General features: G+C 44.3%; 1 protein-coding gene across 1 annotated transcript in view; it reads right to left on the bottom strand.

Annotated features, from left to right (window-relative positions):
- Positions 1-5,606, bottom strand: part of LMNA (lamin A/C) — a 77,415-nt gene extending 71,809 nt beyond the window's left edge. The window contains exon 1 of the mRNA XM_030186373.1: positions 5,081-5,606. Coding sequence (XP_030042233.1) covers positions 5,081-5,427 — 347 coding nt within the window. The 5' untranslated portion in view covers positions 5,428-5,606. The remainder of the gene's footprint in view (positions 1-5,080) is intronic.
- Positions 5,607-13,712: the final 8,106 nt, after the last annotated feature.

Below are 13,712 nucleotides of genomic sequence, written 5' to 3'. Positions count from 1 at the left end.
CGTAAATATTTATCCGCTGACCGGAGATTTCATGTTGACTTATACAACCTAAGGGAAGCACATAGAACAGCAGGGGCCTCATTCTTAATAGGTTTAAAGAGAAACGCCAAAGCTTTAAATTGAATCCTCATCTCAAATCGCAAGCCAATGAAGAGATATCAGTATTGAGGATATATGTTCATTTTCTGCATGCGTGTTCCTGGGTATTTACTGCTACAGTCGGAAAAATATAAAAGATTCCTAAACCTCCAAACCGCTGAAAAGGAAATATAGACCTCGGGCAGTGTTTCGTGTGAATGTCTGCCGTCGTCCCCAGTTTTAACAGATGCACATGGTGCTAATATGTCTTTTGATTGGACTAACAGGTATTATTAACCCTTATGGCCTGGGTATCTATCCCAAAAGTTGCTCACCTCTTTGTCAGGGCTTTTGGTTGCTATTTCAAGAATAAAAATCCTAGAAGTATCTTTATCTGAAATAGCCACTTATCTGAAACTACTGCAGTCTCCACTTGAAGGTTTTGGAGACCCAAGAGTCGCCTTACGCTTTTCTTATTAAAAACAAGCAGAAAACGGTACACATCTGATAAACGACCCTGAAGTAACCATTAAGCAAAATAAGCAGGTACTTAGGGCACCAAGGGAAGGGGGACATCACAGAGTTTCACCCCCCCCCCCACAGCGATCATGCCCTTAACTCTTTCACTGCCATCTGCCACACCCATAATTTCAGTGTTTTTCTAATCATAAATATTTACGATGTTTTGTTTCATACAATGATATTTCTCAGCGTTTACTGAATCTTCAACGGAAGGGCCGAGGGGAATCATTGTCGGGCTTCGTTTAGGGCATCAGTTGGACTTAATCCGGCCCTGCTGATAAGGGACCCCCTCCCCCACCAGCACTTGATAAAATAAAAATCAAGCGAGCATCTTTTTAAAATGTTTTTTTTTTTTTGAAAGAAACAAAACGGAAGAGGTCGGCGCCAGGTCCAGGTCGCAGCACTGTACAGTGGTGAAGCACTCAAGATCCAAACAGACCTTAAGACTCAGGAATCGGGTGGGAGGGGGGGAATAGAGTAGGTGCCCCTTTCTCCCCATGGCAATCACAGAACTGTATAATCAAGGCTGCTGAGAGTTCCCGGTGTTGCCCAGGCATGCTGGGTGGTGTTAGAAGCGGCAGGAATGGGGGGGGGGGGGGGGAATTGGAAAATGTCTGACATGTTCCGTCTCTCGTCTGCAACTGCCCTTTCCCTGTACTAACCCATTCTTTGGTTATGATTTCCTTCAAGCATTTATCTTAACAGAATCTGCCTACAAAAGAAAAAAATTACCCCTTGATAATACTGCTTTGCTGCAGATAATAACCTAGAGCCGAAAACAAGTTATCTGATTGGCCGAGGGCTTTGGTCGTGTTGTGACATGCAAGTGGTCTGAAGGGACCTCTTATGATGAGAAGAAATGGTCTTGATGAGAAGACTGCGAAAGGAGAAAAAAAACAAACTTAAAACGTGCATCTGGCATGCGATCTCTTATCGGCAGAAGAGATCTTAGCGGACGCACGTGCCGAGGTCTCCAATCAGAGAATTACTACAGTGCAATGTGGAAATCCAAATGTCAAGTCTTCTAGGACACGGTCCAATGGCAACAGCAGCCAAGTGACACTGTGGTTCATTAGGCTGTGGACAAGACCGTGGGGTGAGAGTTGAATTCTGGCCGTGCCCCTCTGCTTATTCCATTCTGGTAGGCAAAGACTACTACTACTAGTAATCATTTCTAAAGCGCTACTAGACGTACGCAGCGCTGTACACTTGAACATGAACAGACAGTCCCTGCTCGACAGAGCTTACAATCAAAGAGACTTCAGAACTCTTGTCACACGATGTGCCAGTGAAGATTCTACTGTATGTGCCCTGAACTGGCACCATCCACACTCCGTACAATTTTACATAAGTATTGCCACTCTGGGACAGATCAAAGGTCCATCAAGGCCAGCATCCTGTTTCCAACAGTGGCCAATCCAGGTCACAAATACCTGGCAAGATCCCCAAAAAGTACAAAACATTTTATACTGCGTATCCCAGAAATAGTGGATTTTCCCCCAAGTCCAATTTAATAATGGTCTATGGACTTTTCCTTTAGGAAGCCGTCCAAACCTTTTTTTTTAAACTCCGCTAAGCTAACCGCCTTTACCACATTCTTTGGCAGCGAATTCCAGAGTTTAAAATTACACAATTAATTTTACACGGGTATGGCTTCCCAGATCTCATTCACCACCATGGTGCGGCGGACAACTGCTTTTTTTTTTTTTTAGTCCAGAACCGGCTGATCTGGTCTCCTACTAAACGCAGGAGATGTACTTCTGATTGCCCTAAAGTAAGCAGAGTTCCTACTCTCACGTGGGGACCCTTTTACGAAGGCATGGTAGGCGTAACGCGGGCCAACCGCATGCTAAAACAGCACTACCGCAGGACAAACTGGGGAGTCCCGTGGTAGTCTTCTGCTTAGCGTGCGTTAACCCCACACTGGAAATTATTTTTTATTTTCCAAGCGCAGGAGGCGCCATGGCGGAGAGTAGGCATGCCTGCGCTAATCAGGTAGTGCGGACACATTTAACACACGCTACCCGATTAGCGTGGGAGCCCTTACCGCTTCCTAAATAGGTGGCAGAAAGGGCGCTAATAGGGAAATCAGTGTGTGGTCGTTACAAAAAAACATGGCAGGCAGCCGTTAGACCACCGCGCTAAAAGTGGCCGCAGCATGTGGAAAACCCATGTGCTGACAATCGAGCCGGCCACTTTTTAGCACGGCTTGGTAAAAGGACCCCTACCCCCTAAATGCATCAAGGAGGAGAAGGAAGAGCAGGCCAGGACAGGATCAGTCTGTTCTGAAATAAAAAAAGAAATCTGTGCCAGCTGGAAAGCTCGACCAGCCAGAGATTAGGAGTTCCAGGAACAGCAGGAATTTCTGAACTGTTCAAAGCAAGTCACTGCAACTTTCTCTGGTCGTCCCTACACCTCCCTTGTGCCCTGCTGGCTCAGCCACGCCCTTACCATCGGTTGGGAGACACCACAGTCTGGCTTCCGTGGTGACGGCTATGATGTCACGGCGAGCGGCACATTACGCCATACCCAGTGATCTCAGCCCCACTGAGTGCTCTGGGACGAACTGGGGTGGTGTTAGATCTCGCCCTGTCGCCAAATTGCCTACCACAGGCACCACCCACAACACATACCTTCTGATCGCAGATGGGGTGTCCTATGCAGCACCCCCACCCCCACCCCACACACACATGATCACCATTTCCCAGGCTTACAGAGCTCTGCATTGGCACAAGGACTAATAGGAAAGTATGCCCACATTTGGGGGGTTCTGAATACAATTATAGTCCTCAATACTTTAAAACAAATTTTTAAAAATCCCTAATATCACCGTTTTCAGCTTATCCTGCTAAAATCTCCTAAACGCATAAGGAAAAAAAGCGACTTCTCCTAGGGACGCATCGATATGAAGGGAGACCCGGGCTTTTCCTGACTTGGTGGCATTTACAGTTCACTGGGGAGTGGCATCGTACTTACAGTATAGCACATGGACATTTTAACAGCTTAATCTTTATGACTATTAAATCTGTCCAAGGTTCCTATCATGAAAAGCTTACATGGAAAGCATGAGCTGAGGACCTTTAATTACAATGCAATGAGCGGTGAAGCCGGGGTGACGATCAAAGGGGTCAGATGTATTAAAATGGATGCGTCCCTCACCCCCCAGCTCCTGGGATCAATGCTTAGCCCACCTAGTCTAAAGCAAGCCAATGGGTTGGAAAATGCCTGAATTAACCCAACTGAGGAGGGCAGGAATCCTTCATTTCTTGCACCCAGCTCTATTTCCAGCTGGGATACCCCAACTCTTAAAAAGGAAGCTTTCTCCACCATCACAGCATCACAAAGCTGGAATCTCCGGATCACAGTAACCCCCCCCCTCCCCCCTCCAAACACACACTCATCCAGTTTCTAAATACTTCAAAGAGAAAAAAAACAGACTCACTAAGATGGAAACAAATTCAATTTACGAATGAATTAAAAAAAAACACGTCACAAACCGAAATGAAGGTAATATCCTGTCATTTCTCTCTGACAGTGTCTGTTCAACCATAATTAAAGATCAAACACACACACACAAAAAAGGTTTGCTTTTTCTCCCCATCAGCTCCCTCTCCCCCACCTACCCACCAATCCTTCTCCAACCTGGCTTTCTACTTTCAATTGCTCAGATGTGTAAAAGGGATTTCCCCAGTCTGTACCTCAAGAAAAACCCAAGTCTATATACAGCAATCAGTGTGACCACACCAGGGTTCACCCAGTCATACTGTGACCACACCGGGGTTCCCATCTGTGTCACCTCTTGGTGTTGGGGACCATTGCAGCCCTGGGCTGCGGAGAATCAATGAAGCTGGAGTTCAAATCCTGCTTCCTCCCCCCCCCCACACACACTTCCCAAGGGCATATTCCTTGCTGCCTCAGGATCTGTAAGCTCTTTGGGGAAGGGGATTCCTATGTATAAGCTTTAATAATGCTGTTAAGTAGCTTTGGCATCCTTTGCAAAGATTGGGGGGGGGGGGGGAGTAATAGGGAGCCAAAGCTTTCCCTCTCTGGCTAATATTTATTTGGATTTTGCTCACACCTTTTCCAGCAGTGGCTCAAAGATGAGTTACATTCAGGAAAATAAAAATGTTTTGTCTTCTCTTATACTCTCCTGTCAACATGTTTTGAAATCACAGGGGCAGGAAAAAGCAGCTGTCAGTCTGGGAATGCCTGCTTATGTACACGGAGCTGGACCCCAAACCGTGCCTTTGACAAGGTTAAGCACCAGCGCTCAAGGTCACGGGATGGGGTGGCCAAATTAATAAAGAGTGAGAGATAGATCCTACACCCCTCCCTGCAAATCGATTTATAAATAAGGCCAAAAAAAACCGTTTTAAAGTGGCATTTTGTCAGGGTTTATCCGCCCAAATTAGCCCCCCCCCCCCCGACATCCCATTTACATTCTCGACTCGGCGGCCACCCGGTCCGGACATTTGCCTACCTCGCCTTCAATTCCTTGAATTCTTCGCGCACTTTGCCCAGCTCCAGCTGCAGCCGGGCCCTCTCCTTGGCCACCGAGTCCAGGGTCTTGCGGGCATCGGCCAGCTCCGTCTCGTAGGCCGACTTGATGCCCGTCACCTCCCGGTTGACCACCTCCTCGGACTCGGTGATCCGCAGGCGCAGCCCGGCGTTCTCCGACTCCAGGGAGCGCACCTTGTCGATGTAGACGGCCAGGCGGTCGTTGAGCTCCTGCAGGTCCTCCTTCTCCTGCAGCCGGGTGATGCGGGTGGGCGACAGCGGGGTGGAGTGCCCGCTGCGGGTACTTCGCTTCTGCCCTGGGGTATCCATCGCTTGGCGCTTCCCTTCGTCCTCTCCGTGCCTGGCAAATGCACCGAGCGCACAGGGGCAGAGCTGGGATTCGAACCGAGGCAGAGGAAGGGTGACAGTGCTGTAGGCTCTCTGGCAGTCCTTCCTGCGTTCTTCTTCTGGGCTGGAACAGACACTGTGTGACTCAGGCTCTGAAAATCCCGGCTCAAATATCCCTAGCAAGGGGAGGAGAGCAGGAGGGGATGGGCTCACTCCTCTGCCTGCCTTAAAGCCACAGCCACACACAAACCAGGACAAAACGCCCTGTGGATCTGGAAGCTGTGACTCCTTTTATTCAGGGATCCTGCCTGGTACTTGGGACCTGGATTTACTGGTCTGATGCACTATGACTAGGTTTAGTTTTCCAGCTGTCCTAGGACTCAGATCTGGGCTGAAGCAGGATGAGAGACGTCTGTCCATCACTGGATCCAGCCCCAATAAAACAGGGAGAAAAGGCGGCTGCTGAGGGGAGATATGATAGAGGTCTATAAAATAATGAGTGGAGTTGAAGCGTCTGTTTACGCATTCCAAAACTACTAGGACTAGGGGGCATGCGATGAAGCTACAAAGTAGTAGTACATTTAAAACGAATCGGAGAAAAGCTTTCTTCAATGTGTAATTAAACTCTGGAATTCGTTGCCAGAGAATGTGGTAACAGCAGTTAGCTTAGCAGAGTTTAAAAAAAGGTTTGGACAGCTTTCTAAAGGAAAAGTCCATAGACCATTATTAAATGGACTTGGGGAAAATGTACTATTTCTGGGATAAGAAGGGGGTTCGAGATCCCTGGCTCTCCCCTCGCCAAAGACAGCTGAAAGTGAAACGCCGCGTCTTGCTGAGACTGCTGTAACAGTCATAGAGAACAATTTGTTTTACTTATGATTCTGTCTGCAGCTTGGATAAAATCTGATGCTCTCTGCTTCAATGACAGATTTTTCTAGTAACATTCCATAGACAGCAGACGCTAAACCATTAATATTGTTATGTTTGTATTTCCTGCACAGTTCTTGTGTTCTACAGCTTGCATGTTTAGTCCAGGCACTTCATCTCCAAAGATTCTCAAGGTCTCTGTAAGGTCCTTTTGTGTAGATGGATTTTTGCCATGCTGTTCATTATGCAATGAGCTGCCTTACTGAAGGCTGTTGAGCCCCTACGTCTTGCCCCATCCTTGGCCACCTTTAAATCTAGACTGAAAGCCCACCTCTTTAACATTGCTTTTGACTCGTAACCACTTGTAACCACTCGCCTCCACCTACCCTCCTCTCCTCCTTCCTGTACACATTAATTGATTTGATTTGCTTACTTTATTTTTTGTCTATTAGATTGTAAGCTCTTTGAGCAGGGACTGTCTTTCTTCTATGTTTGTGCAGCGCTGCGTACGCCTTGTAGCGCTATAGAAATGCTAAATAGTAGTAGTAGTAGTAGTAGATCTTTCAGAGATGAAAAGGAGACGGTTGGCTGACGCTGCGTTCAGACAGTTTCACTTGTACCACCCGGGTGGTGGAATTATTTCGCCAAGGGTAGTCGATAGAAATCAAACCAAATAAAACATGGAAAAGAAAATAAGATGATACCTTTTTTTATTGGACATAACTTAATACATTTCTTGATTAGCTTTCGAAGGTTGCCCTTCTTCGTCAGATCGGAAATAAGCAAATGTGGTAGATGACAGTATATATATATATATTTATTTATTTTAGTGCATTTCTATCCCACATTTTCCCACTAGCGCAGGCACAATGTGGCGTACAGTAACTGAAGAAAAATTACAATGAGAGAAAGGTAGAGAGACGTAGGATGACTGAGTGAGGTTGAATTCACAGGAAAGACATGTAAAACACATAAGTAAGTGGAAAACAAACCAGCAGATCAGTATAATGGCAAGAAACCTTTATTGAAGATACCGTGTTTCGCCCTGATATGCATTTTGCGAGTAAGTAAATATATTCCTATTTGATTTGCATTTTTAAAAAAATTATATATTTTTGAATTTTTTCATTTACTTTTATTATTATTATTTTTATTATTTTTTAGTTATTTTTTGAATTATTTTTTTTAGTTATTATTTCTTCATTCTTTATGTAATTATGCACTCTTTTTGTATATTTGTTCCGCTTCTTTCAGCCACTCTTATTTAAGAAAGATACAGACTAGGTATGCATCTCTAATTTGATGTTTCTTGATGGTTTTATTATTCATTTTATGCACTACATTTTTATGTTTGCGCCCGTGCCCTTTCTTTGCTGCTAATTTGTAATAATAATATATATGTAATATATAGACTGAAAAGGACAGGTACAAATCAAGGTAAGGTATACACAAAAAGTAGCACATATGAGTTTATCTTGTTGGGCAGACTGGATGGACCATGCAGGTCTTTTTCTGCCGTCATCTACTATGTTATGTTACTATGTTTTTATTTAATTTTAAATTTTTAATGAAGAGGTTTTTTTTTTTATATATTTTTGATATATTTATCTATATTTGATGTATATCTACATGCATATCTATGTTTAATGAAATCTCATTATGTTTATTTTAAAATATTGTTAATATTTTTAAATGTTCATATTATTTTTGAAACAAAAGAGACTCTCGATGTTTATAATTCATGTCTATATTTTACATGTACACTATTATTCATATTGATGTTTTTTTTAATTTCATAGAGATACATATATATGTGATTATTATATTTTTATTTAATTTTTCTCTGTTTTACAATTTGATATGTTTGTTGTTCATTATAGCCCCTGACGCAGCCCTATGGTTGGGCGAAACACGGCCTGTGTCGGGCAACTGTCTTACATACGGTATCTTCAATAAAGGTTTGTTGATATTATACTGATCTGCTGGTTTGTTTTCCACGTTGGATTTTGCAGATGGTCTGCCTTGTTTTCTGAAACATATAAGTAAAACATCCAAGCATTTCATTGACAGTCTAAGGGTGGGGGTGGCTAGGAGATATGCATGGGAACATCAAAGCATTTTGGAGATAGTCTAACAGGATGGGGGTGGATAGGTGAGAGGAGGGTGATAAACAGATAAATACAACTTTATGGTTTATAATGGGCTGGAAAACCCAGATCTTTGTTAAGTCCTGTCTGTTGGGTGTCAAAATATTCAATCATTCTGACTTCAAAGGTCTTACGTTCCTGTATTGTTTTAAAGTTACCTTTCAGGATTCTTACTATGAAAGCTGTAGATATGCTAAATAGTAGTAGTAGTAGTAGTAAATCACTGGTACAATGTTCCGGTCTTGTAAATTGCTCGCCCACAGGGGTAGGAACCTGACTGGCACCAGCTTTTTTCATGTGATGTCTATGTAGATTAAATCTTGTCTTAAGCATCTGGCCTGTTTCTCCAATATAGCATCCTTCGTTACATTTTTTACACCGAATGATATATACCACATTGGAAGATGAGCATGTGAAATATTCCTTTATGTTGAATATTTTTCCTTTGTGAATGACTGGGGGGGGGGGGGGGGGGGTCCTGTGAGATGTTTTGGCCCTTCTCTTCTTTTTCAGTCTGTGTTGGGAGTTTACTTCTGATTAGCTTGTGTTTCAAGTTGGGTGGCTGTCGGAAGGCCAGCATTGGTGGGGATGGGAATATCTCTTTCAGTAATTCATCCTCTTGGAGTAGAGGCTGAAGATCTTTTATGATTTTTCTTAATTTTTCCAGCTCTGGGTTGTGTGTCACTATAAGGGGGATTCTATCCGTGGCTTTTTTTTTTTCTTTGTACTGTAGCAGATTTTCCCTGGGTGTTTTGAGGGAGGAGGCAATATTTTTGGAGATTATTTTGGGGTTGTAGCCTTTCCGTTCGAAGGATGCAGTCAGGATTTCAAGATGACTGTCTCTGTCCCTTGGGTCCGAGCAGATACGGTGGTATCTTGTGGCTTGGCTGTAAATAATGGATCTCTTTGTATGTGAAGGGTGGAAGCTGGAGTTGTGGAGGTAGCTGCATCTGTCTGTGGGTTTCTTGTATACAGCCATCACTGATTGAGACCGTGGTGTCCAAAAAATTGACTTTTTCTGGTGAGTAGTCAATTTTGAATCTGATTGTAGGATGGTATGTATTGAAGGAATAGTAAAATTGTTTCAGAGTTTCTTCCCCCTCCGTCCAAATCATAAAAATGTCATTGATGTACCTGTAGTATTTTAGAAGTTTGGTCTGGTATGTATTCAGAAATGTCTCTTCCAGCTCAGCCATAAAAAGGTTGGCATACTGGGGTGCTATCCTGGTACCCATCTCTAGAACTGCCAGCTCTCTTCAGGGCAGAGTCCACAACCATAGAGTCGTGAGGTAACTGGGTCCTCATCAACTCAGGTTCTCCATGGACTCTATACTGAGACTCAATCTTCTTAGGGATGGTGGGAGTAGATAAGGATTTCGTCCAGTTCCTAAGCAAAGTCTCCTTGAGAACCTTATGCAAAGGAGCCGTGGACGACTCCTTAGGTGGTGAAGGATAGTCGAGGACCTCGAGCATCTCAATCCTGGGCTCATCCTCAGTAACCACCGGGAAGGAAATGCCCACAGACATTTCCTGGATGAAAGAGGAGAAAGGAAGACTCTCCGGTGGAGAAAGCTTTCGTTCAGGTGAGGGAGTGGAGATGAAAACAGTAACGGAATTCAAGCATGCGTGGGACAGGCATAAAGGAATCCTGTGCAGAAGGAATGGATCCACAGAAGCTTAGCTGAAATTGGGTGGCGGGGGGAAGAGGGGTTGGTGGTTGAGAGGCTAGGAGGGGGAGGGCAGACTTATACGGGGTCTGTGCCGGAGCCGGTGATGGGAGGCGGGACTGGTGGTTGGGAGGCGGGAAATACTGCTGCACAGACTTATACGGTCTGTGCCCTGAAAAAGACAGGTACAAATCAAGGTAAGGTATACACATATGAGTTTATCGTGGGCAGACTAGATGGACCGTGCAGGTCTTTTTCTGCCATCATCTACTATGTTACTATGAGTGGGGTCAGAAGGAAGACCACAAGACTCCTCAGAAGAGAAATATCTGGGATCCTCTTCCTCCCCCCACGAGGCCTCCTCCTCGGTGTCGGACAAAAGCTTCCGAACAGCAGTCCGAAACTGTCTCTTCATGTTCAAGTGTACAGCACTGCGTACGTCTAGTAGCGCTAGAGAAATGTTAAGTAGTAGTAGTAGTCTTTGGGATTCCGGAATCTTGCTGCTCTTTGGGATTCCGCATAGAATGTTGCTACAGTGGGATTCCAGAATCTTGCTGCTCTTTGGGATTCTGCACGGAATCTTGCTACTCTTTGTCCTTATCCCTTATTTGTCCTGTTTGTCTGTCCTGATTAGATTGTAAGCTCTGTCGAGCAGGGACTGTCTCTTCATGTTCAAGTGTACAGCACTGCGTACGTCTAGTAGCGCTATAGAAATGTTAAGTAGTAGTAGTAGTCTTTGGGATTACGGAATCTTGCTGCTCTTTGGGATTCCGCATAGAATGTTGCTACAGTGGGATTCCAGAATCTTGCTGCTCTTTGGGATTCTGCACGGAATCTTGCTACTCTTTGTCCTTTTCCCTTATTTGTCCCATTTGCCTGTCCTAATTAGATTGTAAGCTCTGTTGAGCAGGGACTCTCTCTTCATGTTCAAGTGTGCAGCGCTGCGTACGTCTAGTAGCGCTATAGAAATGTTAAGTAGTAGTAGTATTTCAGTGGCTTCTCCCATGGCCATGCCCCTTTTCAGATCCATGTCTTAGAATATGCGCGCATCCCTTTATAGAATACGCTTAGACATCTGTGCGTGTAAATTCAAATTAATGGCAATTAGTGTCAATAATTGCTTACGTTCAATTATCAGCACTGATTGGCTTCTTAAGCTAATTAAGTTACATGTGTAAATCTAAAATATGACTGGCTTTGTGCATGCAACTCAAGTCCGGGGGTTTATGTCCCGTTGTCTTAGGTTCCTACTCAGACTGTAAGGTCTTTGGGACAGGGACGTCTTGTTCTTGGCTATTTATCACCACAGTACAGCACTGTGTACTATAAAAATATTCAGGCACAAGGCAGAGCTGCCTACACAAGCACACCATGCTGCCACTTTAATACGAAGTTCTAGCATTCCTGTGGTTATTTCAGGCCCTGGGAAGAAGACAGACTGCTTTCTCCACTGCTCTCTTTCTGTTCCAGGACCTACTGATAGGGAGGGGGAGAGGGAAATCATATGCCTGGAGAAAAGGAACAAGCCTGAATCTAGTCCCAGGGAATCTGTACCCTGAAGAGAAGGGAGCAGACCTGCCTTGCCTTTCTGTGTCACCCTAGTGCATTCTGGTACTTGCAGTCCAGACCTTTGTGGTGAAAAAAGAACATTACAGCATGCTCCAGAATATAACACTTGAAAATAATATGGGATTATTAGCCTTGTCATTGCTGCCTGAGAACATTATTCAGGCAGTTGCATGGTACCTTCCCCAGTGAGCTTACATGGCAAGAGTAAGCATGGAGAGTTAAATGACCTGCTTGAGGTCACAACATGTGTAGTAGCATAACATAGTCACATGGCAGAGGTCAAAGACTGTTTGGTCCATTTGTTCTGCCCTCTGCCTTCAGGGCTCTAGCTGAGGTTATCTCACAGACCTCAACTGAATAGGCCTGACCACCTCAAAGATATTGGTTCTTCACTCTACCCAGGAAGTATAGTTAAGACAGTCAATAGAAAAAGATTTGGAAACAAGGCCTTCACCCCCACCTTGATGCTGTTTCATCTTTAGTTGACTTCACCTACTGTTCTTGAGAGTACATAAGTACATAAGCACATAAGCATCGCCATGCTGGGACAGACCAAGGGTCCATCGAGCCCAGCACCCTGTCACCGACAGCGGCCAAAAGAACAAGCAATTTGTCCCGCCCATCCTAGAAATACTGTATTATTCCCTTGTCCGTTCAATAACATTCTATGGCTTTTTCCTCCAGGAAGCCGTCCAACCCTTTTTTGAAGTCCGCCAAGTTAACCGCCTTAACCACCTTTTCCGGCAGGGAAGAAAAATTTCCTCCGATTCGTTTTAAATTTGCAGCTTCATCGCATGCCCTCTTGTCCTAGTATTTTTGGAAAGCGTAAACAGACGCTCCACATCGACCCGTTCCATTCCACTCATTATCTTATAGACCTCTATCATATCTCCCCTCAGCCGCCTTTTCTCCAAGCTGAAGAGCCCCAGCCTCTATCCTGATAGGGAAGTCGTCCCATCCCCTGTATCATCTTTGTCGCCCTTCTCTGCACCTTTTCCAATTCCATTATGTCTTTTTTGAGGTGCGGCGCCCAGAATTGAACACAATACTCGAGGTGCGGTCGCACCATGGAGCGATACAACGGCAGAATAATATCCTTATTTTCGTTTTCAATCTCTTTCCTAATGATACCCAACATTCTATTTGCTTTCCTAGCCGCAGCAGCACATTGAGCACAACAGAACAGTATCATCACTCCTTGCCTTCTCCACTTTTGACCTGTAGTGGTCCATGTGATTGACCTTGGGTCTTTGAATTTATTTATTTATTTATTTTATGACACCTTCTAGAATAAGTGAGTGAAACCCAGACCTCCAGGCACAAGCCAGTATAATCCTTCATGCAGCCACATGTGAGGTGCTTGGCCTACCAGTGCATTTCTAGCCATCAGCTGCAGAGGATCTTCTAAGAAGAAAGAGGACTAATTCACCCTCTTTCAGCACAGCTGCTTCCCCATTGCTGAAAGTCTTTGATGTTTCATGAAGTGTTTCTGGTGCTATGGTGCGTCATCATCTGGTGTCCATTGATCACCGAATGCTGTGGTTCAGTATCGAGATGGGTATGGAGGGATTCATTCCTGGTTCTATCCAGCCCACACAACCCCACATCTTACCAATACTTCACAATCAATCATCAAACATACCAAGTCGAAACACAACTAAAAATATTAGGAATTATTCTTGATAACCATCTATCAGTGAACAGTCAAACAGCAGTAACATCAAAATACTTCAACATACTATGGAAACTGAGAAGGATAAGAGACTATTTTCCAAGACAATCCTTCCGGATAATGGTACAATTGATAATACTATTACAACTAGACTACTGCAATGCAACATATGTAGCGTGCAAGGAAACCACACTAAAATTGCTGCAAACCATCTAAAACACTGCAGCAAGACTGATATTCAAGAAGTCAATATATGAAAGAGCAACTCCACTACTGAAAACATTGCACTGGCTGCCAATCAAGGCAAGACTACTCTTCAAAGCGAGGACCCTCATTTTCAAAATA

Source organism: Microcaecilia unicolor, chromosome 14 (genome assembly GCF_901765095.1).
Source record: "Microcaecilia unicolor chromosome 14, aMicUni1.1, whole genome shotgun sequence".
Classification (NCBI taxonomy): Eukaryota; Metazoa; Chordata; class Amphibia; order Gymnophiona; family Siphonopidae; genus Microcaecilia; species Microcaecilia unicolor.
This window is presented reverse-complemented; position numbering and strand designations above follow the sequence as displayed.